The sequence below is a fragment of the Lithobates pipiens genome, unplaced genomic scaffold, assembly GCF_037356315.1.
Source record: "Lithobates pipiens isolate NorthernLeopardFrog02 unplaced genomic scaffold, aLitPip1_a1.2 Scaffold_25, whole genome shotgun sequence".
Lineage (NCBI taxonomy): Eukaryota > Metazoa > Chordata > Amphibia > Anura > Ranidae > Lithobates > Lithobates pipiens.
In genome coordinates, this window is record NW_027507787.1 from 68,014,336 (window position 1) to 68,038,401 (window position 24,066).

At 44.6% G+C, this 24,066-nt stretch overlaps 1 protein-coding gene across 1 annotated transcript in view; it reads right to left on the minus strand.

Moving 5' to 3' along the window:
* Positions 1–18,095: 18,095 nt before the first annotated feature.
* Positions 18,096–24,066, minus strand: part of SLC29A3 (solute carrier family 29 member 3) — a 150,322-nt gene continuing 144,351 nt past the window's right edge. The window contains exon 6 of the mRNA XM_077454578.1: positions 18,096–19,106. Within this exon, the coding sequence (XP_077310704.1) occupies positions 18,473–19,106 (634 nt within the window). The 3' untranslated portion in view covers positions 18,096–18,472. The remainder of the gene's footprint in view (positions 19,107–24,066) is intronic.

Consider the following 24,066-nt stretch of genomic DNA (forward strand, 5'->3'; position numbering starts at 1 on the left):
GAACTTCACATTAAGAGCCACAAGTTTCTCTTAAGGTCAACGTAGACTAGGTCATCCTTCTGCTGTGGCAGCACTCCTAGTTAGTGATCTCTATGTTCTGTCCTATCTAAACTGTTTTCTGAATCATTTTAATGCTGCCATAGTGCCTGCTACATCTCACCGCAGCCTATTTCACAATCCAATTACCTTCTGTCTAAAGTAATACTTTATCTGACCCAACCAAGCTGAAGAGAACTTGCTACTCTTCAGCACACATTTCTAGCACTGAGCAGTGAAATTAAATTCTGAGGTCCAGCTCTTTGATACATCTTGCCCCTTATAAAAGTGACTGTGTTTTATTGGCATGGAGAGTTTTGGGCGTGACTTACCTTAGTTGAACAGATGTGCAATGAATTTGTACAAGAAAAACTAGGGGACGAGTAATAAAAACCAAACAAACTGTATTTTCATTGCAGTGTGCAGAAACAGTCGACAGCTTTGTAACCGTGTTCACACTAATATAAAATACAATATTTAATTGTGGCTATTATTTTGAAATGCTTTATTTTCTATTAGTTGGTATTGATTAATCACTTTCCATCCATGTTTTTAACCACTTCAATACCAGGCACTTTCACCACCTTCCTGCCCAGGTCAATTTTCAGCTTTCAGCATCGTCACACTTTGAATTATTGCATGGTCATGCAACAATGTACCCATATGAAACTTTTATTAAAAAAAATTCCCCACAAATAAAGCTTTCTTTTAATAGTATTTGATCACCACTGGGTTTTTTTATTCTTTGCTAAACAAATTAAAAAAAGACCGAAAATTTAGAAAAAAAAAAAAAGTCTTTGTTTCTATTATAACATTTTGTAAATAAGTAAGTTTTCTCCTTCATCGATGAGGTGGAACTAATATACAGCCTTAAATGTGGCACTGATAGGGGGCACTGATGAGGAGGTCACTGACAGGTATCACTGATGAGGAGGCACTGACAGGCATTACTGATGGGTATCCCTAATGAGCACTGGCATCCCTGGGGGGCATGGGTTGGCACTTTAGGTGGGCATCCCTGATGGGTCTGCACAGAGCAGCCCCCCCCCCCCATTAAGAGAGCCGCTGATCAGCTCTCCACTACCTGCATCATAGGCTCTTTACCGAGATCGGAGATGCAGTGTCAGAGAGACACATCGCACTACAGTTGCCGTGCTGCACATCTCAGGGGTGCACGCAAGCAGTTTATCCTGCTGGACATCATACGACACCATTTTAGGATAACTGAAACCCCGCCCACCCTTCTGCTATGGGCTGGACTGGATGTGGTTAATCACTTAAGCCCCGGACCATTTGGCTGGCCAAAGACCAGAGTGTTTTTTGCGATTCCGCACTTGTCACTTTAACTGAAAATTGCGTGGTCGTGCAACGTGGCTCCCAAACAAAATTGATGTCGTTTTTTTCCCCACAAATAGAGCTTTCTGCGTTTTTTTTTTGTGCTAGAAACAAAAAAGAGCGTCAATTTTGGAAAAAAAAAAAACGCAATATTTTTTACTTTTTGCTATAGTTAATATAACAAAAAATGTATAAAAAAAAGTATTTTTCCTTAGTTTAGGCCGATAAGTATTCTTCTACATATTTTTTGTAAAAAAATTGCAATAAGCGTTTATTGACAACAAAATAGGGGATAGATTTATGGCATTTTTATTAATCATTTTTTCTTTTTACTAGTAATGGTGGCGATGGGATTTTTATTGAGACTGTGACATTATGGGACAGATTGGACACTTTTGGCGCTATTTTGGGACCATTCACATTTATACAGCGATCAGTGCGATTAAAAATGCATTGATTACTGTGTAAATGTGACTGGCTGTTTAGGGGTTAAACGCTAGGGGGCGCTGCAGGGGTTAAGCGTGTCCTAGGGAGTGATTCTAACTGGGGGGAGGGGCTACGTGTGACACGACACTGACCACCATTCCTGATCACAGGGAGCTGTGACCAGTGTCACTAGGCAGAACGGGGAAATGCTTTTTTTTTATTTTTATTTTTTATTAAGAGTTTTATAACAGACAACACTTATAACAACAGTGCTTACAGTATATAAGAGTCATCGATTGACATAAAGGTATGCATTGCAACATGGCATTTCAACATTCTACAATTGAAAGGGTATGTCACTGGTAGCCCCAACTCAACCGGCATATTATGTTCGATCCCCTGTTTGAACTCACAAGAGAACAAAAAAACCCTAAAACCCTGGGGGGGGAGAGAGAACAGAGTCCCGTCAGCAGCCCAGCTCCCCTCCTTCATTTAGGCTGTTTCGGGGTCAGTCAACCAAGAGTGCCAGACCTTATCGTATTTCTTTGGACAGCCCCGGTGTAAGTAGGTATCTTTGTATAGAGGAAGACTGTTGTTCACCAAGCGTTTCCATTGCACCATGGAAGGGGGTTCTGACTTTTTCCAGTGCATAGCAATATTCTTGCGAGCAAAGTAATAGACTAATCATTGTGCGTTTAGCAGTGGACTGCACCATGTGCTCAATGAGTCCTTGTATGCAAACCTCCATAGCCAAAGGCACAGCAGTCATGGTGACCTTCCAATTAGATTCAGCACTAACTCCCAGTACTGTTGGACCCTTGGGCATCTGCAGAAAATGTGCGAGAAGTCCCCAGGTGAGGCACCACACCGCCAACAGCTTGGAGAGTGAGAGGGGTTCATCCTATGGAGTCTGTATGGGGTGTAGTAGGCCCCGTGTACAATTTTAAATTGCACTAGGCGGTCTCAAATAGAGACCAGGGAGTTAAAAGGAAGATCCCATACATCATCCCAGTCATCCGTATCTAGTGTGGGGATATCGGTCTGCCATCTGGTCCAAATTTTATCAAGAGTCGGCAATGACACATTAATGAGATGTGAATATAAGATGGAAGTAGGTCTTTTGTCGCAGTCGAACCTGAATGTACGTTCCAGTTTCGATTGTGTCATATTACAGGAAGAATTGCGCTGCAGACGCGTGGACCAATTGAAGGTGTCTGAATAGGTAGTGGCTAGGCACGTTATACAGAGAGGTCAGGCTGGTAAAGGGGAGTAGAGAGCCTTGCGCCACAACATGCGACATAAGCTTAATCCCGTGCCTAGTCCATGCGTATGGGTCAGGGATCTTGTAGAGGTGAAATAGGCAAGAGTTCAGCCACAGTGGGGCATTTGGGGATATATCAGTGCGCTTGCGCTCCTCCAGGGCCAGCCCTGCCCTCCATACTCACAGCGTAGCGAGCATGGAGGGCGTCAAGGGATATGGGGCCTGAGGGCCTCGATAAATGAGAAGCTGGAGGGCCTCCAGCGAACCCACAACAGTAGCTTGCAGCATAGTGGAGAAGTTTGTTTGGTCCGGTTGTAGCCACCAGGCCACTGTAACCAACTGCGCAGAGAGGTAGTATTTGTAGCAATCTGGAAAAGCCATACCCCCCTGTGCCCGTGGTCTCATTAAAGTTGTCAGGTGGTATCTGGGTGGCGAGGGGCCCCAAATAAAGGAGGAAAAAATCTGGTTCAGTTTTTTGAAAAACGACTTGGGCAGCCACTGTGGGGAGTGACGGAAAAGGTAAGTAAATCTGGGGATGATCTTCATTTTAAGGAGATTTACGCGCCCCCAAAGCGACAGTGGCAGGTTGCCCCCTGATTTGAGCTTGGACTGGACATCTAAAAGTACCGGGGTAAGATTTAGTGTGAGGTAATCGGATGCCGAGTTTGATACCTGAACCCCCAAATACTTAAAGGAGTCAACCCAGACAAGGGGGTTGTCTGAGAGCGATGTGGCCCTTGCCTCCTGATCAATCTGGAACAGAAGGGATTAGGACCAATTCACCCTGAGACCGGTGACCCCAGCATAGGTATCTAGGACATCCAACATCCCCCTCAGCGAAGGACCAGCATCATTCAGGAAGAGCAGCATGTCGTCTGCGTACAGGGCCTCTCCTCCAGCAGCCCAATACGCAATCCTGTTATGTGGGGTGAGACACGCAGGGCCTCCGCCACAGGTTCGATTGCAAGGGCAAACAAGGCCGGAGAAAGAGGGCAACCCTGCCTGGTCCCCCTGAAGAGTCTGAAAGGGGCGGACAGGGCCCCTCCCAATCGCACCGACGAGGTAGGGTTTCTATAAATCACCTGGAGCCAATTTATGAACAGTAAAGGGAAGCCCATTCTGCGTAGTGTTTCCCACAAAAAGGCCATTCAACCGTATCAAAGGCCTTTTCTACATCCAGGGAGGCCACCACCCGGGTTCCCACATTTAAATGTTGGGCATGAATATTAGTGAAAAGCCTCCTGAGGTTAATATCTGTGGATCTACGGGGCATAAAACCTGTCTAATCGGAGTCTATTACCGAGGGAAGCATGGGATAAAGTCTACGGGCCAGGAGCTTGGTCAATATTTTAAAGTCAGAATTTAATAAGGCTATGGGCCTATAGGAAGCACAAGAGGTGGGGTCTTTGGGGGCCTTATGAATCAATGTTAGGTACGCATGGTACATTGAGGTGGGTAAACCGCCAGCAGTCAAACAGGTGGTATAGAGCTGAGCTAGAAGGGGCGCCAGGAGATCTTCGTGGGTTTTGGAAAAGTCCATCGGAAGCCCATCAGGCCCCGGAGCTTTACCCGGGGGAAAAGATCTAATGGCCCCTAGGACCTCTAGGGCTGTGAAGGGCTGGACCAGTTTCCCTCTCCGAGTCGGACAACCATCCGAGTGCCAACTGGTCCAATAGGGTGTGGAGTGACTCGGGTTGGAAATCAGTGGGGAGGCCTGATGAGTACAGCTTTTCAATAAAGGCGCTGAATGTCTGCAGTATACCCAAGGGGGAAGTCACGGTTCCTCCGTCCGGAGTCTGTAGGGCGGACACTAGAGTGAGAGGTTGGTCATGCTGAGCCATCATTGCCAGCAGACGGCCATTCCTATCTCCCTGTTCAAAGACCCGCTGCTCCCCCTTATACATGTCAAGTCGTGTAACTTCTGTCAGGTGTAACTGTAAGTCCCTCTGAGCTGCCATCAGCAAGTCAAAATTGGTAGGGTTCAGGTCCGTAGTATACGTGTCTTTGCAATTGTCAATGGCTTGTTGCAGTGAGAGAGTCATACTCATTTGCTTTTTTTTATGTCAGCAATACAGGAAATGTATTGTCCCCTGATATATGCCTTGAAAGCATCCCAGACATTTTCAGGGGAGGAGGACCCCACATTCTTTTCCCAATATTCAGCTAGCTGGTCTGGCAGTTTGTCGGAAAGGTCAGGATGAGAAATCCATTGTGTACCCAACCGCCAAAGTGCCGTGTTACGGGAGGCCGGGAGCGGAGCACCACCGACAGTGGGCTATGATCAGACAGTCCACTGGGGAGATAGGATGCCTCTAACACGTCCACAGTGCGGGGTTGGAGAAAGCCAAATTTATCCAGGATGCCGTTTTGTAAGAAGCTGAAAAACAGGAGTAAGCCCTTTTGTCAGGATGCCTCCACCTCCAGACCTCCACCAGACCAACCGCCTGAGCCCACATGGAGAGTTCCATACATTGCTTCCTTGCCGGTGTAGGCCTGTCCAGGTCCAGAGACAGGGTGGCATTAAAGTCTCCCATCACCAGTACCCGCCCAGGACAAAAGGGTGAAATTTTGTCTAGAACATCATACAGTAATGCGGGTGAAAATGGAGGGGGAATGTAAAGATTAATGATAACGTACCTTTGAGACCATAGAGTAAACACTAGTATCACAAACTTTCCCAGGGGGTCCGTGCGGACCTCTTCAATAACACAAGGGAAATTCCTATGAATAAGGATCGATACCCCCCTGGTGTAGGTGGAGTAGGTGGCATGCAATCCCCGTGGTATCCAGGGTTTCTTAAGAGTTAGGACCTTACTGCCCAGAAGGTGAGTTTCCTGTAGGAGAATAAGCTGGGGGGAGTGAGTTTTCAAATATTGTAAGAGCAGACCTCTCTTGAATTTAGAGTTTAGGCCTCTAACATTCCAGGAGAGGATGGTGAACGAATCCGAGACCTGGTTAGCCATACGGCATAGAGGGAAAGGGGGAGCAGGAGTATTGAAGGGGGCGTTCCCAGGAGTACCCTGTAGGCAGCAAGATCACTATTGCATTGCAATTAATACTGTTAGCACTGAGACATAATACAGAACATAAACAGACAAAGAAAAACGGGGGGGGGGGGGGTCCGGGAATAGTTTATCCCAAAACAAAAAAAGTTAAACCAAATAGGTGCAAGTGGCCCAGACTGGGGCCCTACACCGTCAGTGTTCGCCCCTCGCACCACTGGTCAAAGTCATATGGCCAGGGAGCAAAACAAGGGTAGGCGGCATTGGCCACTGGCCAGAGAGGGGGAAAAACAGGGGAAAAACCACAAAAAGTGAGCAGGGAGGGGGAAGGTAAAAACAAGCGGGTGGGGGGGTGGAAATCAGGCCGTGGTGGTAGTGCTTGCTTGTAGTGGTGTGTGTCCCGTGGCCTGCTAGGTGGGCCCGCTCCTGTAAAAGTGCCCAACAGACCATCCATGGTTGCACAGCTGTGCGCACAGGAGGAAAAAGAAGACACGGGGGTGTAAGTGCCGGTACGGTCTCTTATTTTGCGGCAGCACTCAGTGGCCAGTTGGTTCCCCAGTGGCCATGCAGGATAAGAGGTGGGAGTCAGCAGGCACAGCAGAGGCCCGGCAGAGGATCCAGTGGACATAAATCAAAGTAAGGAGCAAGTTGCCAAGGGGGCCCGAGGTAGTGTAAAAGTGCAGGGGATATCCGTAGTCGGGTGTGGCTCATCTACGATCATCCAGCCAGGACATGGCTGCTTCCGGGTCTATGAAAAAGTGTGCACGATCATCAGCAATCACCCGGAGTTTTCTGGGATACAGTAGGCTGAATTTGAGGTGCTTCCTGACCTCAGTAAAGGAGCGGCGACGATGTTACACCTCTGGGGAGTAGTCTGGAAAGAGCATAATTGTGGCTCCATTGAAAAGTAGATCCCTCTTTTCTTTAGCTGCCATCAAAACCCTGTCCCAGGTGCTGTAGTTGAGCAGCCGAAGCAGAAAAGGCCGCGGTGGGGTCCCCGGGACTGGGGGAGTTGGAGGGAGTCTATGCGCTCTTTCAACTACAAATGTAGGAGGCATGTCAGGTAGTTCCAGGAGAATTTTTAGGAAGGCCTCAGTAAATTCAGCAGGCCGTGCGCCCTCCACTTTCTCGGGGAGGCCTATGACACGGATATTGTTCCTTCTGAGCCTATTTTCTGTATCTATGGACTTCTCCTGCAAAGCTTTAACCTGTAACTGTAATGCACGGAGGTTTCGGGAGTCAGATCTGGTGGTGTCCTCTAGCTGAGATATGCGGCCTTCAGCCTCTGTGAACCGGGCTCTAAATTTGTCCATATCATGCCTGATCAGGCTTGCATCGGCCACTAGGTGATCAATCTTCACCATCACTGAATCCCTGCCCTCCTTGATCGCTGCCAAGAGCTCGGCATGGGAATCAGCCTGGGATGGAGGAGGATCAGCGGCCACCTGGGAGCAGACGGACATCATGGCAGCTAGGGGCCTCGTGGGGAAGATGGTCGCTGCGGACCGGGCCTCACCTGCTGTGGACGAACGGAGCATTCCGGGGGCTGCGGAGAGGGCCGCGGGGTACCGGAGGTTTTCTTCCACCCCAGGGTGTCAGGGGGGAAGGCTGTGCGATGGAAGAAACGGCGCTGGAAGTATGCAGGTTGAACGTTGGAGTGGAGCTCAGCTGTCACACGTCTTCTCCCTTTCACATCCCGGCCACGCCCCCCGGGAAATGCTTGTTTACATCAGCATTTCCCGTTCTTCCTCACGCGACCACATGGCAGCAAATTTAAAGGGATGTATCTGTACGCCCTGTCATTAAATGTCCGTGCAGCGGTTGGCAAGAGGTTAAACATCCTAGGGCCGTAAGCGTATATCATGGTCATCGCTGCAGCAATGATTGTTTTTATAATTTTTTAGGGCCTACAAAGTAAATTCCCTACAAAGTAAAAGTAATCCTAGGGGCCAATGAGCCACTGGATTACTTTTACAGGCAGAAGGGGGTCCCACCCCTCTCCCCCTTTACCAGGCTCTCCTTTGTGATGGGGAGCCCGGTAAGTATGCAACCGGAGGTATCTGGCTCTGAGGACGCAGTGAGACGGATGTTGTTCCTCTCACTGTGTGATGTCAGAAACTTGAAACAAAGAGGATTTTGCCACTACCGGTTTGGTTCTTTATTTACCTGGCTGTTAATGGCTAGTAAAGCAGCCAATCAGACCAATCTGTGTCTGACTGGAGGCCAGTAATAGACCCCAGATCTCTCCATAAAAAAAAAAAAATTGTCATGGTCCATGCTAGTACAAGGTTTGTTGCTCATCCCTTGTAAGAGTAATAATGTTTCAATAAAAAAAAAAAAATGTAAAGCGCCCCTACTCCCCTGTGCTCTACAAATGCACACGCGGGTCCCACATGTATATGTAAATGGCGACCGCACCACACAGGTAACGCTGCAGAAGTCAGAGTGAGAGCAATAATTTTAGTGCCGAACCTCCTGCGTATAAGGCTTCATGCACACGAGATGCAGATGCAAACTCTGCTGGACACATGTTTTTAAAAGCTGAAACCGGCATTTAGAAACACACGGTTTGTCGTGATTTAGCGGCATTTTACCACGTTTGCGTCTAGAAGCGTTTAGCTAAGCTGACATCATAGACCCTCCCCAGCTCAAAAAACAGTATTATTAACTATTTCAGCAATTTTGTGAGACCAGAGTGAGTAGCAGCAGCTGTGAGAGCAGCAGTGTACTTGTATTTAGTGTGTCACTTGCCACGGCACCTGCCACAAGTTGTGGATTGTCCACTTGCCACATCACCTGCCACGTAACTTGCCACGTCACCTGCCACAAGATGTGGATTGTCCACTTGCCACATCACTTGCCACATCACCTGCCACGTCACTTGCCACAAGTTGTGGATTGTCCACTTGCCACGTCCCTTGCCACCTGCCATGTCATTTGCCACAAGTTGTGGATTGTCCACTTGCCACATCACCTGCCACAAGTTGTGGATTGTCCACTTGCCACGTCACTTGCCATGTCACCTGCCACGTCACCTGCCACAAGTTGTGGATTGTCCACTTGCCACGTCGCCTGCCAGGTCACTTGCCAGGTCACCTGCTACGTCACCTGCCACAAGTTGTGGATTGTCCACTTGCCACGTCACTTGCCACAAGTTGTGGATTGTCCACTTGCCACGTCACTTGCCACCTGCCATGTCACTTGCCACAAGTTGTGGATTGTCCACTTGCAATTGTTTAAAATATTTTTTTAATGGTTTTTCATCATTTGCAATCATTTTTGAGATTTTTAACATCAAAAAAATAGGTCACCTTTAAAAACGCTTATAAACAAAAATGTGGCAGCGGCGTTTTGCGTCGGAAACGTGGAAAGTTTCGCGGCTGAACCCATTTTTTTGCTTCTGGAAAAACGAGGTTAAACGTAACTGCATAAGAACGGCAAAAAACTAGACTGTGTACATGGACACATAGGATAACATTGAATGAGTTCAGGGGCAGTTGAAAAAAGTGTCCAACTGCCTCTGAACACGCGTTTAACAGCGCATGAAGCCTAACTCTAAACTGGTAACCTGTAAAGGCTTTTAAATTGTTGTCTATGGAGACATGTAGGTACCATAATGTGGCGCTATTCCGAGGGCGGGCACAATTTTAAATCATGACATGTTTGGTATCCATTTACTCAGTGTAAGATCATCTTTTATTTTTTACCAAATACTTGGGTATTCTCTTGCATCTATACACAATAAAATTAATCATTAAGGTGTATGTTTTCCAAAAAAAAATTCTGCGCAAAAATCGTGTGACATACAAATATGCAACTCCCACCATTTTATGCTCTAGGGCCTCTGCTTAAATAAATATATAATGTTTGTGGGATCCGAGTAGTTTTCTAGCAAAAAAATGATGTTTCTTTTTACATGTAGGAGATGCATACTGGAATTGGCCTGGACTGGAAGTGGTTAATGGTACATGTTCATATTTATAGTATTTGATACTGGAATGCTAGCTGGTATTGATTCATGGTACATGTTCATATTTATAGAGTGATGATGAAATTCTTCTTTTGTAAAACACGCAGTGCAGTTACTCTGTATTTAATCATATGCCACCCTTGGTTGGGCATAACAGCTTATCAAGAGTTCTTGAAATGCGCAATTTAAGAAAAATATATGTGTAATATAGTCTAAAATTCAATGAATAATCAAACTGGCCTTAACACCATTTATACAGACTTTATGTTGTAGAAAAGAATATCATCGTGTATTTACATCAAGGGTGTCTACAAGAATTTACCATACCAAATACACTTTTGAGAATATCTAGAATAACAAAAAAAAAGTACATTGTTTTCCAGCAAAAAATATTATAATCTGTAGATATAAAGGGTATCTTAAAAATAAGACATATTTAATTAAAGGAGAATTCTACTCCAAATTTCTGAGCAGAGTGGTTAATTATGTCTGTCTTTACACCACAGCATTTCAGTCCTTTCATTTAGAAAAGCTTAAAGTGGGTGTAAAGGTAGACTTTTTTTTATCTTAATGCATTCTATGCATTAAGATAAAAAACCTTCTGTGTATGTGTGGAGCAACCCCCTCAGCCCCTTTAATACTTACCTGAGCCCCATATCTGTCCAGGGATGTACACGAGTCACCTCAGCTGTCCAGGACTCTCTCTCTGATTGGCTGAGACAGAGCAGCAGCACCATTGGCTCCCGCTGCTGTCAAAGTCAGCTAGTCAATCAGGAAAGAGAGGGGGTGGAGCCGAACCCGTGGCTCTGTGCCTTGGAGGCGCTCCATAGCAAGCTGCTTGCTGTGGGGGCTCTTGACAGAAGGGAGGGGACTTTATTGTTATAAATACATGTAAAATGCAAAACTCCGATGGGTGTAACAAAATGTCCGCTTCCCCCCTTCTTAATGTATCCTTACTGTGGACGAGTGTGGGGTGTAGGGAGATGGCGGTGAAGGAACGTCATTTCCGTAGCAAACTGCGATAGGTCGCCGAATATGTCATTACACCGGCCACTGTACCGCCCACGCCCAGGCATCGTCGACATCCAGCGGCACGCCGCATCACGTTCTCTGATGACTGACCTCAGTTCCGGTTGCTGACGTCAGTTCAAATATCCACCATTTGCGTTCCACGCTGGTTACGTAGAACCGGCGGGGGCTATATGAAAATTGTGGATCATTCAGCCTGGAGATTGCGGGGGGGGGTGAATCGAGATTGCGATTCTATCTCGATTAATCGTGCAGCTCTATTGTTATGGCAGCAGCTAGCTGCCATAACCCCAATATTTTCAGGTATTTGCCTTTCTCTTTGAGATAAAAGTGGTCTCTGCACCCCCCTCCTCCCGCTGCGCTCCGGTCATCTCCGCTGCTAAACGGAGCCGTCGGTAGTGGCGAAGACAATCGCGTCTGCTCCCCTCACTGCCTGGATGCCAAGTGAGTGAAAGATGGCCCCCGTTCAGCTCCATAGCATTGGAGGGCAGAAGCAACATCAAACGTCACTCCCGCCCAATGCTCTTAAAGGGTCATTTAAAAAAAAAAAAAAATTTTAATGACAGAAGAGGTCATGTCATGCTTTTTTTCTATTACAAAGGATGTTTACATTCTGTTTATTCTGTAGATGGCTACAGAGCGGACGCTATCTGCTGGGAGGCCGTCTTCATGTTTACTTCCGCAATGCACGCTCCCAGGAGTGTGCATCGGGGAAGTTCTGTGCTGGCCGTGTTCCTCGGACACAGCCAGTCACAGATTGCTGTAAACGGCCAATCACAGCGGCCGTTTACAGCGCGATCGGCCTATCCAATGTGAGATGATCTCATATGTAAACATATGAGATCATCTCTCAGCGCTGCTCTCCCTCCTCACACAGACAGCGTGTGAGAAGGTAGAGATGAACGGCTGTAGCGGCCATAAGTAAAAAAAAGTTAAAAAACTGCCATCCTCCCCCAGTGCCATCCGCCCGAGTACCATCCTCGCCCAGTGCCATCCTCCCCAGTGCTACCTGCCCCCAGTGTCACCGGTTAGTGCTATCTGTCCCCAGTGCCACCTGTTGTCAGTGCCATTTGTCCCCAGTGCCATCTGTCATCAGTGCCACGTATAAGTGCCATCTGTCATCAGTGCCACGTGTCATCAGTGCCACATAGTGCCATCTGTCATCAGTGCCACATATTAGTGCCATCTGTCATCAGTGCCACGTATCAGTGCCATTTGTCATCAGTGCCACCTGTCAGTGTCACGTGCCACCTGTCAGTGTCACGTGCCATCTGTTGTCAGTGTCACGTGTCATCAATGCCACTTAGTGCCATCTGTCATCAGTGTCACGTGTCATCGGTGCCACGTATTAGTGCCATCTGTCATCGGTGCCACGTATTAGTGCCATCTGTCATCAGTGTCACGTGTCATCAATGCCACTTAGTGCCATCTGTCATCAGTGTCACGCATCATCGGTGCCACGTATTAGTGCCATCTGTCATCATTGCCACGTATCAGTGCCATCTGTCATCAGTGCCACATGTCATTGTCCTGGTGCTCCAGGGCCTTCAAAAGTGTAATAGGTAGTCAACAAGTTAGATGTGTAATTTATGCTCCTAGAACACATGATGGCGCTCCCTGCATGTTGGGCCTCTCTATGTGGCCAGGCTGTAAAAAAGTCCCACACATGTGGTATTGTAATACTCAGGAGGAGTAGCAGAATTTTTTTGGGGGTGTCAATTGTGGTATACACATGCCATGTGAGAAAAATAACCTATTACAATGACAATTTTATGTGAAAAATAAATAAAAAATCTTAATTTTGCAATTGTGGGAAAAAAATGACATCAAAAAGCTCACCGTGCCTCTTACTAAGTACCTTGGAATGTCTACTTTCCAAAAAGGGGTCATTTGGGGGGTATTTTTTTCCTTTTCTGACTTGTTCGGGTCACAAGAAGTGAGATAGGCCACCAGTACATCAGATGTGATCAATTTTGTATGATTCGCACCACAGCTTGTGGACTCTAACTTTCACAAAGACCAAATAATATCCACTAATTTGGGTTATTTTTACCAAAGACATGTAGCAGTATAAATTGTGGTCAAAATTTATGAAGAAAAATTAATAATTTGCATAATTTTGTCACAGAAACAAAGAAATATGCATTTTTTTTTTAATTTTCGGTCTTTTTTCATTTATAGTGCAAAAAATTAAAACCCCAGAGGTGATCAAATAACACCAAAAGAAAGCTCTATTTGTGGGAAAAAAAAGGACAAAAAATTAATTTGGGTACAGTGTTGCACGAGTAAGTCATTCAAAGTGTGAGAGCACCGAAAGCTGAAAATTGGTCTGGGCAGGAGGGGTGTTTAAGTGCCCAGTAAGCAAGTGGTTAAAAGGACAGTGTAAAAAATAAAAATGTAAAATAAATTTAAAAAAAGCTTGCACACAAAAGTGGACGCGCCTGCATATGAAAACAATGCTCAAACCACATTTGAGGTATCACCGCAATCGTTAGAGCAAGAGGAATAATTCTAGCCCTAGACCACCTCTGTAACTCAAAACTGGTAGCCTGTAGAAATTTTTAAAGGCATTCCACAAGCGGGCGCAATTTTGAAGCGTGACATGTTGGGTATCAATTTACTGGGCATAGCATTATCTTTGACAATATAGAAAAAAATTGGCCTGACTTTAATGTTGTCTTATTTATTTATTCCCAAAAAATTGCGCTTGTAAGACCACTGCCCAAATACGGTTACCCCAGCAGATGTATTTTACAACTTTCAATTGTGCTGGCTCTCGCTTTCCTAGCTCTGCTTCTTTTAACATCCAATCTTCATAGGAAAGAGTTTACAGTGGACAATACAGTCTCCAGTCAGTATATTAGCTTGAAGAAGGGAGGGGGAGGAGAAAGGAGGTTCAGCGGAGTGCCTTATCTTACTAGGGCTGTGTGTTAATATTGATGCACACAATCCAGAGAGGCATAACTTTAGTCCCCGTATGCAAGGGTGGCTCTGTAGAACACTGCAAGAGAAAGGAGCCACCCTGAAACAGAAAACCTGAGGAAGCAGTCATTGCACTAGCTTAACTACTTGCCTACCAGGCACTTACACCCTCTCTTGCCCAAGCCATTTTTTCAGCTTCCAGCGCTGTCGCACTTTGGGTACAGTGTAGCACATCCGCGCAATTGTCATTCATACAAATTTGTTATCATTTTCTTCACACAAAGCTTTCTTTTGGTGGTATTTAATCACTGCTGTTCTTTTTTTTTTTTTTTTTTACAAAAAAAATAAAAATACCAAAAATTTTGAAAAAATGTTTTTTTACTTTTTTTCTGTCAGTAAATTCTGTAACCAAGTAATTTTTCACCTTCACTGATGTGCGTTGATGAGGCAGCACTGATAGGCTGAACTGGTGGGCATTGATGAGGAGGCACTAATGTACTGCACTGATGAGGAGGCACTAATGTACCGCACTTATAGGCACTGATATGTGCCACTGATGAGCACTGTTAGGTGGCACTGATGGGCACGGATAGGTGGCAGGGATGGGCAGTACTGATGGGTGGCACTGACGGGTAACATTGATGGGCATTGATCGACAGCAGTGATGGGCATTGATGGGCAGCACTGATAGCCGGCACTGATTACCAGCACTGACTGGCATTGCTAATGAGCACCGATTGGTGGCACTTGTGGGCACTGATTGCTGGCATTGGTGGGCACTGATAGATGACACTGTATTGCTACATTCCTATATGTCCCCTTGCGTGGAGATGGCACTGATCAGCTCTCCTCGCCACACACTCTGTCAGTGTGAGGGGAGTAGAGCTGATTTCCGGCATCTCCGTGTTTACATGTGACCGGCTGTGATTGGACACAGCTGATCACATGGTTAATGGGCCGCGAACGTGGCTCTTTACAGAGATAGGGGTTGCGCCGTGCCCTAGCAACATGGCGCAGCCACCATCGTCGCAAACCCCTGCGAGAGCAGCCGTTATGGGATGCCGTCATATGAACGAGAACCACACCGTCCCGCAATCATTTGATAGTGGTTGGGCAGCAAGCAATTAAACAGGAACATAGGCAAGGATTCAAAAAAAAAAAGTTGCATACTCAAAATACTTCAAAAATAGTCCATATTTAAAACAGATTTAATGTTTACAACAGTGTATTGCAGCAATATGGCACATAAGTGATATCCAACATTCATCTCTTACCTAAATGGAGGAAACTGACTCCAGCCAAAATGTTTTGTAAACTTTTGTAGCGTATGGGGGAAGGATAAAAACATTTGTGAACATTAAGGGTCCTTTACAAGCTCAAAAGTTGGGCAACCTTTGGTATAACACAGGGCTTGACAAATGCCATAGTGACAAAAAATTGCATCCTGGCACCTGGGCTGTTGCCCAAATGCTTTCACACACCCCCCCAGGGACCGACATAGCAAGTGCAAGAGGAGAGGAAGGAGATCGGACACACATCTGCTCTCCTCCCCTACTTGTTGCTGACCTAGAACTGATGTGTGTGATGTCACTTTTGTACTTCTGTCTCCATTGACAGTTTCCCCGGCCTTCAAAAACTGTATGTAGTGCGATCTGCATTGCAAATTTAAAGCGGAGCTTCACCCAAAAGGGAAAGGTCCTGGTTTGTGAAACTGAGATTTTGGGGGGGACTGGGTTCCCGATTTTGACAGGTACCTGCTTCCATTTCCGTTCTGGTCGCCTTAGGTAATCGGAAGCGGAAGTTCTCCTTCCCCTTCCCTCCCAAAGTCTTCTGGGACATATGCCAAGTCCCAGAAGACTTCAGGACCAGTCACAGAGCACAGTGCGGCTCGCGCATGTGCAGTGGGCACCCAGCTATAAAGTCGCGAGCTGTCACAGCTGGGTGCCCATAGTAAAGATGCCGGTGCCACTGAAGGAGGATATGGGGAAAACACGGCTGGGGTGAGTGCACCACTGGATCATGGGACAGGTGAGTGGCTGTTTAATAAAAGTCAGAAGCTACACTTTTTATAGCTGCTGACTTTTAATAAACACAGCAATTACTGGAACTCCGCTTTAAGGTTTGACATGCTAGGTATCTATTTACTCAGTGTAACCTCAACTTTTATATTTTACCAAACAATTGGGTAATTTATTGCATTTTTGTGCCCCCTAAAATTAACTTTAATTTTTTTTTACCTTTGTGGTAATATTGTGTGACATGAAATATTGGAACTACCACTATTTTACTCTCTAGGGTGTCTGCTTTCAGAAAATATATAATATTTTGGGGGTTTTATGCAATCTTCAGGCATAAAATTATTTTTTAAATGTGTGCAAAATGCAAAAACTGTTCAGGCAGCGAAAACCTTGTACATTCACAAGGTAATATCTTGTGGCTGTTAAGGAATATATTTTAAATAAAAGTTTTTGTGCCTGGAGTTTAGCTTCAAAACTATTCTTATTAGTATTATTTTAAACTATATAGTTATAAACCCATGGTAAAAAATTAGATTTCTGTTAACTAAATAAAAACATTTGTTCTCTCCAGTGTCAATATAATGCACATCTGAACATGAGCATAACATGCCTTTTTACTAAAAAGGCTCCAGCCCTGCAAGGGTTAAACGTTCCTATAGCTTTACTGGACCACCAGCAGCAGTTTCACTTATCTGAACATCAGCTTTCGCAGGCTCCTCAGAGTTGTAAAACTAGTCCCCAAAACCTCATATCCCCTATAGAGTAGACGTTGCAGGTCCTTGGACATAATCAAGACCAATGTAGAGACCAATAGCCTTGAAATTAACAAAGAAGGATGCCAAAGTGCAGTCCATTGCCAAAGCGCAGAGGAGAGCACCAACTGAACGGGGGGGGGGGGGGGGGTTGGGTGGGTGGTGCAGAGCATCTGATAAGTGAAAGTGATTTTCACAGCCCCCTAGACATAAACAAGCATATGACCCTTGCAGTGAGGGGCAACCCAAATGCAATAGACAACCCTTTGCAGAGAGATCTACCCCACTGGTGCCAATATGAGAGATACAGCTCTGCTAAGAGCTACCTGGTCTCCCCCAGAATGCAATTCACAAGCCACAACCAGTAACATCTCAATGCTCCCAAAGCAATTCTTTGAGTAGGGAAAACATGTTGCCAAAAACATGGGAATGTTATGGGCAACTTAAGCTGAAAGCAACACAAAGTGCTTGGAATAAATGGCCCATTGGTGGGCATAAAGAGGTACACTGAAGTTCAAGTAACAGTTTAGTGCAGTGGTCCCCAAACTGTGGCCCGGGGGGGGGGGGGGGGGGGGTCAGATGCAGCTGTTGGCTTTCCTTTATCCAGCCCCCACCACACACCAATGAAGAGGCACAATTCCTCCCGCTAATAGCAATTAATCGGGTAATTTCTCCCAATGACACCAATTATGGCGCACAATTCTTCCCAGTGACACCAGCAATGGGGGACAATTCCTCCCACTGACACCTATGATGAGGCACAATTACTGCCCCTGAAAAAACGTTGGGTCCCCACTAATATTGGGACCTTTTCTACTTCCAATGGCCACAGTTCCGCCCCCCTAAAGTCTGAAGGACCGTAGGCTATTTGTTTATAAAGTTTGGAGACCCTTGGTTTAGTGAAAAAGAGGTTCCATTTTTTCAAATGTGACAGTGTGCTTAAGTACCTTAAGTATAGCAAAGAAAAAATATATAAAGGGCGCAAAGGAAACAATACAAAAAAATCAAATAGCACATTAATAATATACAATGTGTATCTGATTAATAAAGTGCACAATAAAATAAACCATCAAAAATGTCCATAATAATCATATGTGAACAAATCTTGTGCATGCTCCAACACCCTAAAAATAAAGTGCACACGTGCTTCAGTAAACTCGCTAAAAGTGCTTCACCCGAAGGCATAACAAAATGCGCTGTTATCATTTTGTTATCACTTCAGGTGAAGCATTTTTAGCAAGTTTACTGAAGCACGTGTGCACTTTATTTTCACGGTGTTGGAGCATACAGAAGATTTGTTCACATATGATTATTATGGACATTTTTGATGGTTTATTTTACTGTGCACTTTATTAATCAGATACACATTGTTTATTATTAATTAGATTTTTGTATTGTTTCCTTTGCGCCCTTTATATATTGTTGCATTGTTATTCGTTTCTACTAATTTTAGGAGCAGCATTAGTATATAATCAACAAATAGTTTTTTTGTATTGTGTATAGAAAACAACCTAAGCACTTCAAACAAGAGATCCACTACCCATTGATTATTGGGCATCTTTTTTTAAATAGCAGGTACATACAGTGTATAAAAAAAAAAGGAAAAAATTTAGGATAAAAAAAAAGTAAACATTTGCTTAGAAAAATGTTCTGTCATCGCAATGCCCTTTAAAATGAACACTAATTTAAAACAAAAACTAAAAAAAGTTTGAGTTTGTTAACTATATTAAATGAACAAGAGAGGAGAAAGCGGATCCAATAGCTAACCCTAACCCAAGGAAAAAAGACATGACTATTGCAGTGCCCTCAGAGAACTCCTTGGGGACAACCTTAGGGCCATAAACCATGGAAAGTGTCCCTAAATAACCATTACTCAATCCCAGTAATGTGATGAAGATGATCGGATAGACGTCACTCTGAAAAAATACTTCATAAATATGTTTCCGAGGTTGGTAATTACAAAACATAAACAAGGGGATGAAAAACGTTCGGAGGAAAACCATCGTTGGCAGCATTTTGCTGTTGGGTCCCGGGACTTGGATCCATGTTGTGATCTGCCGTCCACTCCAGTCAGCAAAGTTATAAACCAGGAAACAAGTCAAGGGTGTGAAATATTTGTTGGTCCAAACGCTACCAGTGTATTTATCAACAGACTCAATACCAGCAGAGATGGTGGGGAAGACGATGATGCTGACGAAGAAGGTGTAAAATAGGCAAGCAGCCAGCACTTTGACTTTCTTCAGGATAGGGATTATCGGTGGAGAGTTTGTCTTTGATGAAGATACGTCAATGGTCTCAGCGGGATCTTCAGATGTGGAACTGTCTGTAGGCTCATTAGGTAAATTCATGTAATAGCTAAGAAAAAAAAAAAAAAACAGAGTCAAAATAAACACGTCATTGCTTTTATCAAAAGTATCTAAACTTTAAAATTAAGGAAGAACCCCAGATAGCATTATCTGTGTATGAGGCAGTCACATGACATAAATAAGATGCAAATATACATAAACATTGTAAACCACATACAAATCATCGGCAGATCAAGTGAGGAAGACAACAGAATTTCACCACTTGATCTCTGGAAGGTTTTACCCCGTTCATGACCAGGCCATTTTTTGCTATTCAGCACTGTGCTACTTTAACTGCCCATTGCGCGGTCATGCAACAATGTACCAAAAGTAAAATGTTATAATTTTTTGCCACAAATGGAGCTTTATTTTAGTGGTATTTGATCACCACTGGGTTTTTTTACTTTTTGCAATATAAATGGAAAAAGACCGAAAAAAACAAACAAAAAAAACCACACACACACACAATAGTTTCTACTTTCTGTTATAAAACATATCCCAAAAAAATTAATTTCTTCATAAATTTAGAGCAAAATGTATTCTGCTACATATCTTTGGTAAATAAAAAAAATCCCAATAAGTGTATATTAATTGGTTTGGTTTTTGTGAAAGGTATAGCGTCTACAAATTTTGGAATATTTACTGGAATTTATACAGCTATGACACTATACTAGTAATGGAGGTGATCAGCGACTTAAAGTGGGAGTGTGGTAGTGTGAAGGGTAATCTGGCGCTAGCTGACACTGGCTGGGAGGTACACTGACTAACATCACTAGTGACACTAATATAGTGATCAGTGATATTACTGTTCTAACTGTACTAATGACACTGGCCGAAAGGGGTTAGCATCTAGGAAAAACCAAAGGGTTAACTGTGTGCCTAACAGTATGTAATGTGTACTGCTTTTACTTCGCTATCTGGGTGCTTTTTTCCATGCTTTGCAGGGAGAAGAAACAGCCAGATTGCTGTTACTTGTACACAGAGTTCTGTGTTTTTGTAAACACAGAACCGTGTGTGTGACTGGACACAGCCAAAACCATTTTCTGAAATCAGCTGCCATATGCGTGCTATGTCCAATCACAGCACGGATCAGCAAGGGGTGTTTTAAAATGCCATTGTGCTTTAAAGCTGGCTTATATAGATTTAGGAGAACCTGGCCCTTTTGAAGTCTTTGGCTTGGTTCACACTGGTGCAGCTCTGTAAGCCATGTTTTGTGTGGGCACAGCAGCCCATTCATTTGATGGCATGTGAATTTGATTAATTTGAACCTGGCCTTATAAATAATACATGTTTGGCAGTAGGGGTTATGTCGCACTGGGAGCGGCATTCTCGATGTTCTAGTCAAACATTGCATTTATTGTTCAAAGGCAAACAGATGTGTTCAAATGGAAAACAGTGCTTGACCCATTTGCCTGCAGTTCAAATGCACCTTAACAATAGATTCACACTATTGCCGCTTTGCGTTAACATGGGCATTGCAACCCAATCATTTGAATGGGCTGATGTGCATCCATTTTGTGCAATGAAAAGCTTCCTGCAGCATTTTGAAAACGTAGCGTGCAGAAAATTTTCCTGCAGTTCCAACACCAGCAAACGCTAAGCATTTTATAATTGCCTAAGGGTGCCATTAAGAATGAATGGCAGCCCCGCAAGTTTTTAAACAGCAGCACATTTTGGCTGCGGGTGCAGGAACAGGTGTGATTCCTGCACCTGTAGCAACCTGCAATAGTGTGAAGCTAGCCGAATATGCCATGCGGGCTCAAAAAGAAAAAAAGCAGCATAATGAAAAGCAGGTCAAATGCTGCCTCTAAACTGCCATATGTACTGCTCAATTAAAGGTATTAGCCAACCTGTGTTTGACATGCGTTTTAATCAAGCATCAGATGTGGGAAAACAATGCCATGAGTTCACAGAGCTTTTTTTGCTGTGTTAGGCTGGGTTCACACTGGTATGACAACCACTCCGATTGGGAGCACAAGTTGCATGTGTATAAATGAATGGTTCCCTATGAAAACAATCTTACCTGGTTGGACACAAGTCAGTCCAACTTTGAAAAAGGTTCCTGCACTACTTTGGTCCAACTTTGATCCTACTTTAGCCCACTGAATCTCACTGAAGTTGGATCAAAGTCGGATAATCGTCTTAACTGATCCGACTTTGGCATGCGACTGATCCTGAAGGAGAACCCCACGCCAAAAACAATAAAAATAAAATAAAAAACAGCATAGAGTTCCCCTCCAAGACCATATGGATTTTAAGGGGAATCCCCACGCAAAAAAAAAACGTCTTGAGGCCCTCCCCCATAATCCATTCCAGACGCTTATCCAAGCACCCAGCCTGGAAGGTCAGGAAAGAGGGTGGGGATTAGCGAGAGCCTCCCCCCCTCCTGAATCATACCAGGCCACATGCCCTTAACATGAAGTGGTGGGAGCTTTGGGGTGGGGGGGCCCAGGGGACCCCCAGATCCTGCCCCCCCACCCTATGTTAATGAGTATGGGGTACATTCACCTAAAAAAGAAAAAAGCGTAAAAAAATAAAAACAGTCCACAGATTTTTGACAAAGTAATTTATTAAAGCAGCTCCGGCATCTCTTCTCCATCCAATTTCTTCTCCCTCCGGCGATGTCTTCACCCTCTGGAGCATGATGGGGCTGTAACGTGACACGGGGCAGGGCCTCCGTGGGCGTTACCGGGTGGCCACGCCCCATGGATATATAAGTAATGGCACACAGAGGCTCTAGCAGTACAGCAGGCGTGAGAGTTGGGAGAAGATTGGAGGAAGAACAGAGGGAGAAGACAGCGGAGAGAGGAGAACTGGCAGAGAGAGAAGACAGCGGAGAGAAGAGAACCAGCAGCGGAAGATGACATCAGCAGAGGAACATGAACCAGAGGAAGATATCATCAGCGGAGGGAGAAGAAGCAGAGGATGAAAACATTACGAAAAACAAACAAAACTCTGGACAGCCGCACTCCGGATTAGGTGAAAAATGAAAATGCTTTTATTTTAAGTAAAAAAACTCCATATCACACGAGACATCACAGCAAAGGGAAAAAACATAGAACAAACTTGCTGGCGCGTTTCACGCTAAAACCAGCACTTACTCATAGCTACTCATATAAAATAAGAAAATAATAATAAAGCATTTTCATTTTTCACCTAATCCGGAGTACGGCTGTCCAGAGTTTTGTTTGTTTTTCGTATACTTGGTTTGTGCAATCAGCCTGCACCTGGAACCCCCACCTTTCTGGAGAGTTGGTAGTCTGTCGGTGGATTGGCCTGGAGCGGTGGACTTTCGCTTTCTTTTTAGGAGGAAGACATTGCCGGAGGGAGAAGAAATCGGAAGGAGAAGAGACACTGGAGCTGCTTTAATAAATTACTTTGTCAAAAAACGGCGTACTGTTTTTATTTTTGACACTTTTTTTTTAGGTGAATGGGTAAGGGTAAAAAAAGGGGGCTTCCAGACCCCGACAACCATGGCCAGGGTTGTCAGGAAGAAGCTTTTTTCAACATGGGGATATGGTGCATTGGGGTGGGAGGTGCAGGGCCCCCCCTGCCCCAAAACACCCTCACCCCCAAGGTTGAGGACATATGGCCTGGTATTGTTCAGGAGGAGGGGGGGCGCCACCCTCTTTCCTGACCTGCCAGGCTGCATGCTCAGATAAGGGTCTGGTATGGATTTTGGGGGGGCCCACACCTTTTTTTGGTGTCGGGATCCCCTTAAAATCCATACCAGACCAAGGTATGGTCTTGGAGGGGGACTTGTTTTTTTTTTGGCGTGGTGTTCTCCTTCAAGATAATCACAACACAAGTTGCATGCCAAAGTCGGATCAGTTAAGACGATATTCCGACTTCAATGAGATTCAATTGGCGTGGGGATTCCCCTTAAAATCAATACCAGAGGGTCTGGTATAGTCTTGGAGGAGGAACTCTAGGCTGTTTTTTTTTTTTATTATTTAACGTGGAGTTTCTCCTAAAGATTCATACCAGACACAAAGAGCCTGGTATTGTCGGGATCAAAGTCAAATCCCGTTCATTGAAGTCAGACTTCAAGTCGCAGGGTAAGGTCGGATCCACAGTTGTATGACTGTCGTGTCGTACCAGTGCAAAGCCAGGCTTATATGCAAGTGATGTGGACTGTATTATTATTTTTTTTAAAACAAATACACCATATTACACTATTGGATTTTTTCTACAGGCTCAATTTTAATTTTCCACGGGGGAAACATTTAAGGATAGAGCAGTGGAATACAATTTACAGCTGCTGATTTCCTCTACGAGCGATGTACGGATTGGATCTATTTAGCAAGCTTTAGTTACAGAAGGCAAGTCCCTTTCCAGCTGTCTGTAATGGCAAAGGTCAAAAAGTCTGGATATTCACTTTTTTACTACATACATTATTCACCCTGGGACATCAGATATACATAATCTTGGACTTTTATTTTATAGTACACAACACTTTTAACATTGCTTGTCTGCTGTGTTTAAACACAGAGATAAATCCTTTTCATTATTATACATTATTTAGGCCTGTTATAATACTAAAGATTTTGTGTATTTTTAATAATTTATTGCAGATGTATTTTATTTATGTTTAGGGAACGTTTGCAAGAATAGCGCTAGTGTTGTATTTAAAAGTGCAGTTTTAGAACCGTAGTGTATATTACCCTTGTGTTGTGTTGTTTTAAACTTTACCCAAAATGCTTAAAGCCGGACTCCACCCAAAAGGGGAAGCTCTGCTTGTTTGCCTCCTCCCCCCGCTCTGCTGCCACATTTAGCATCTTTTGGAAGGGGGGGAGGGGGTACCTGTTTCTGACAGGTACCCGCTCCCACTTCCGGATGACTTCGCCACGGCAAAGTCCCTTGGAACTTCGGCTCTCCCTCCTTCTTCCCCTGCTTTGCGCATGCACATTAGGGAACCGGCTGTAAAGCTGCAAGGCTTCACTGCCTGTTTCCCTTACAAGAAATGGCGG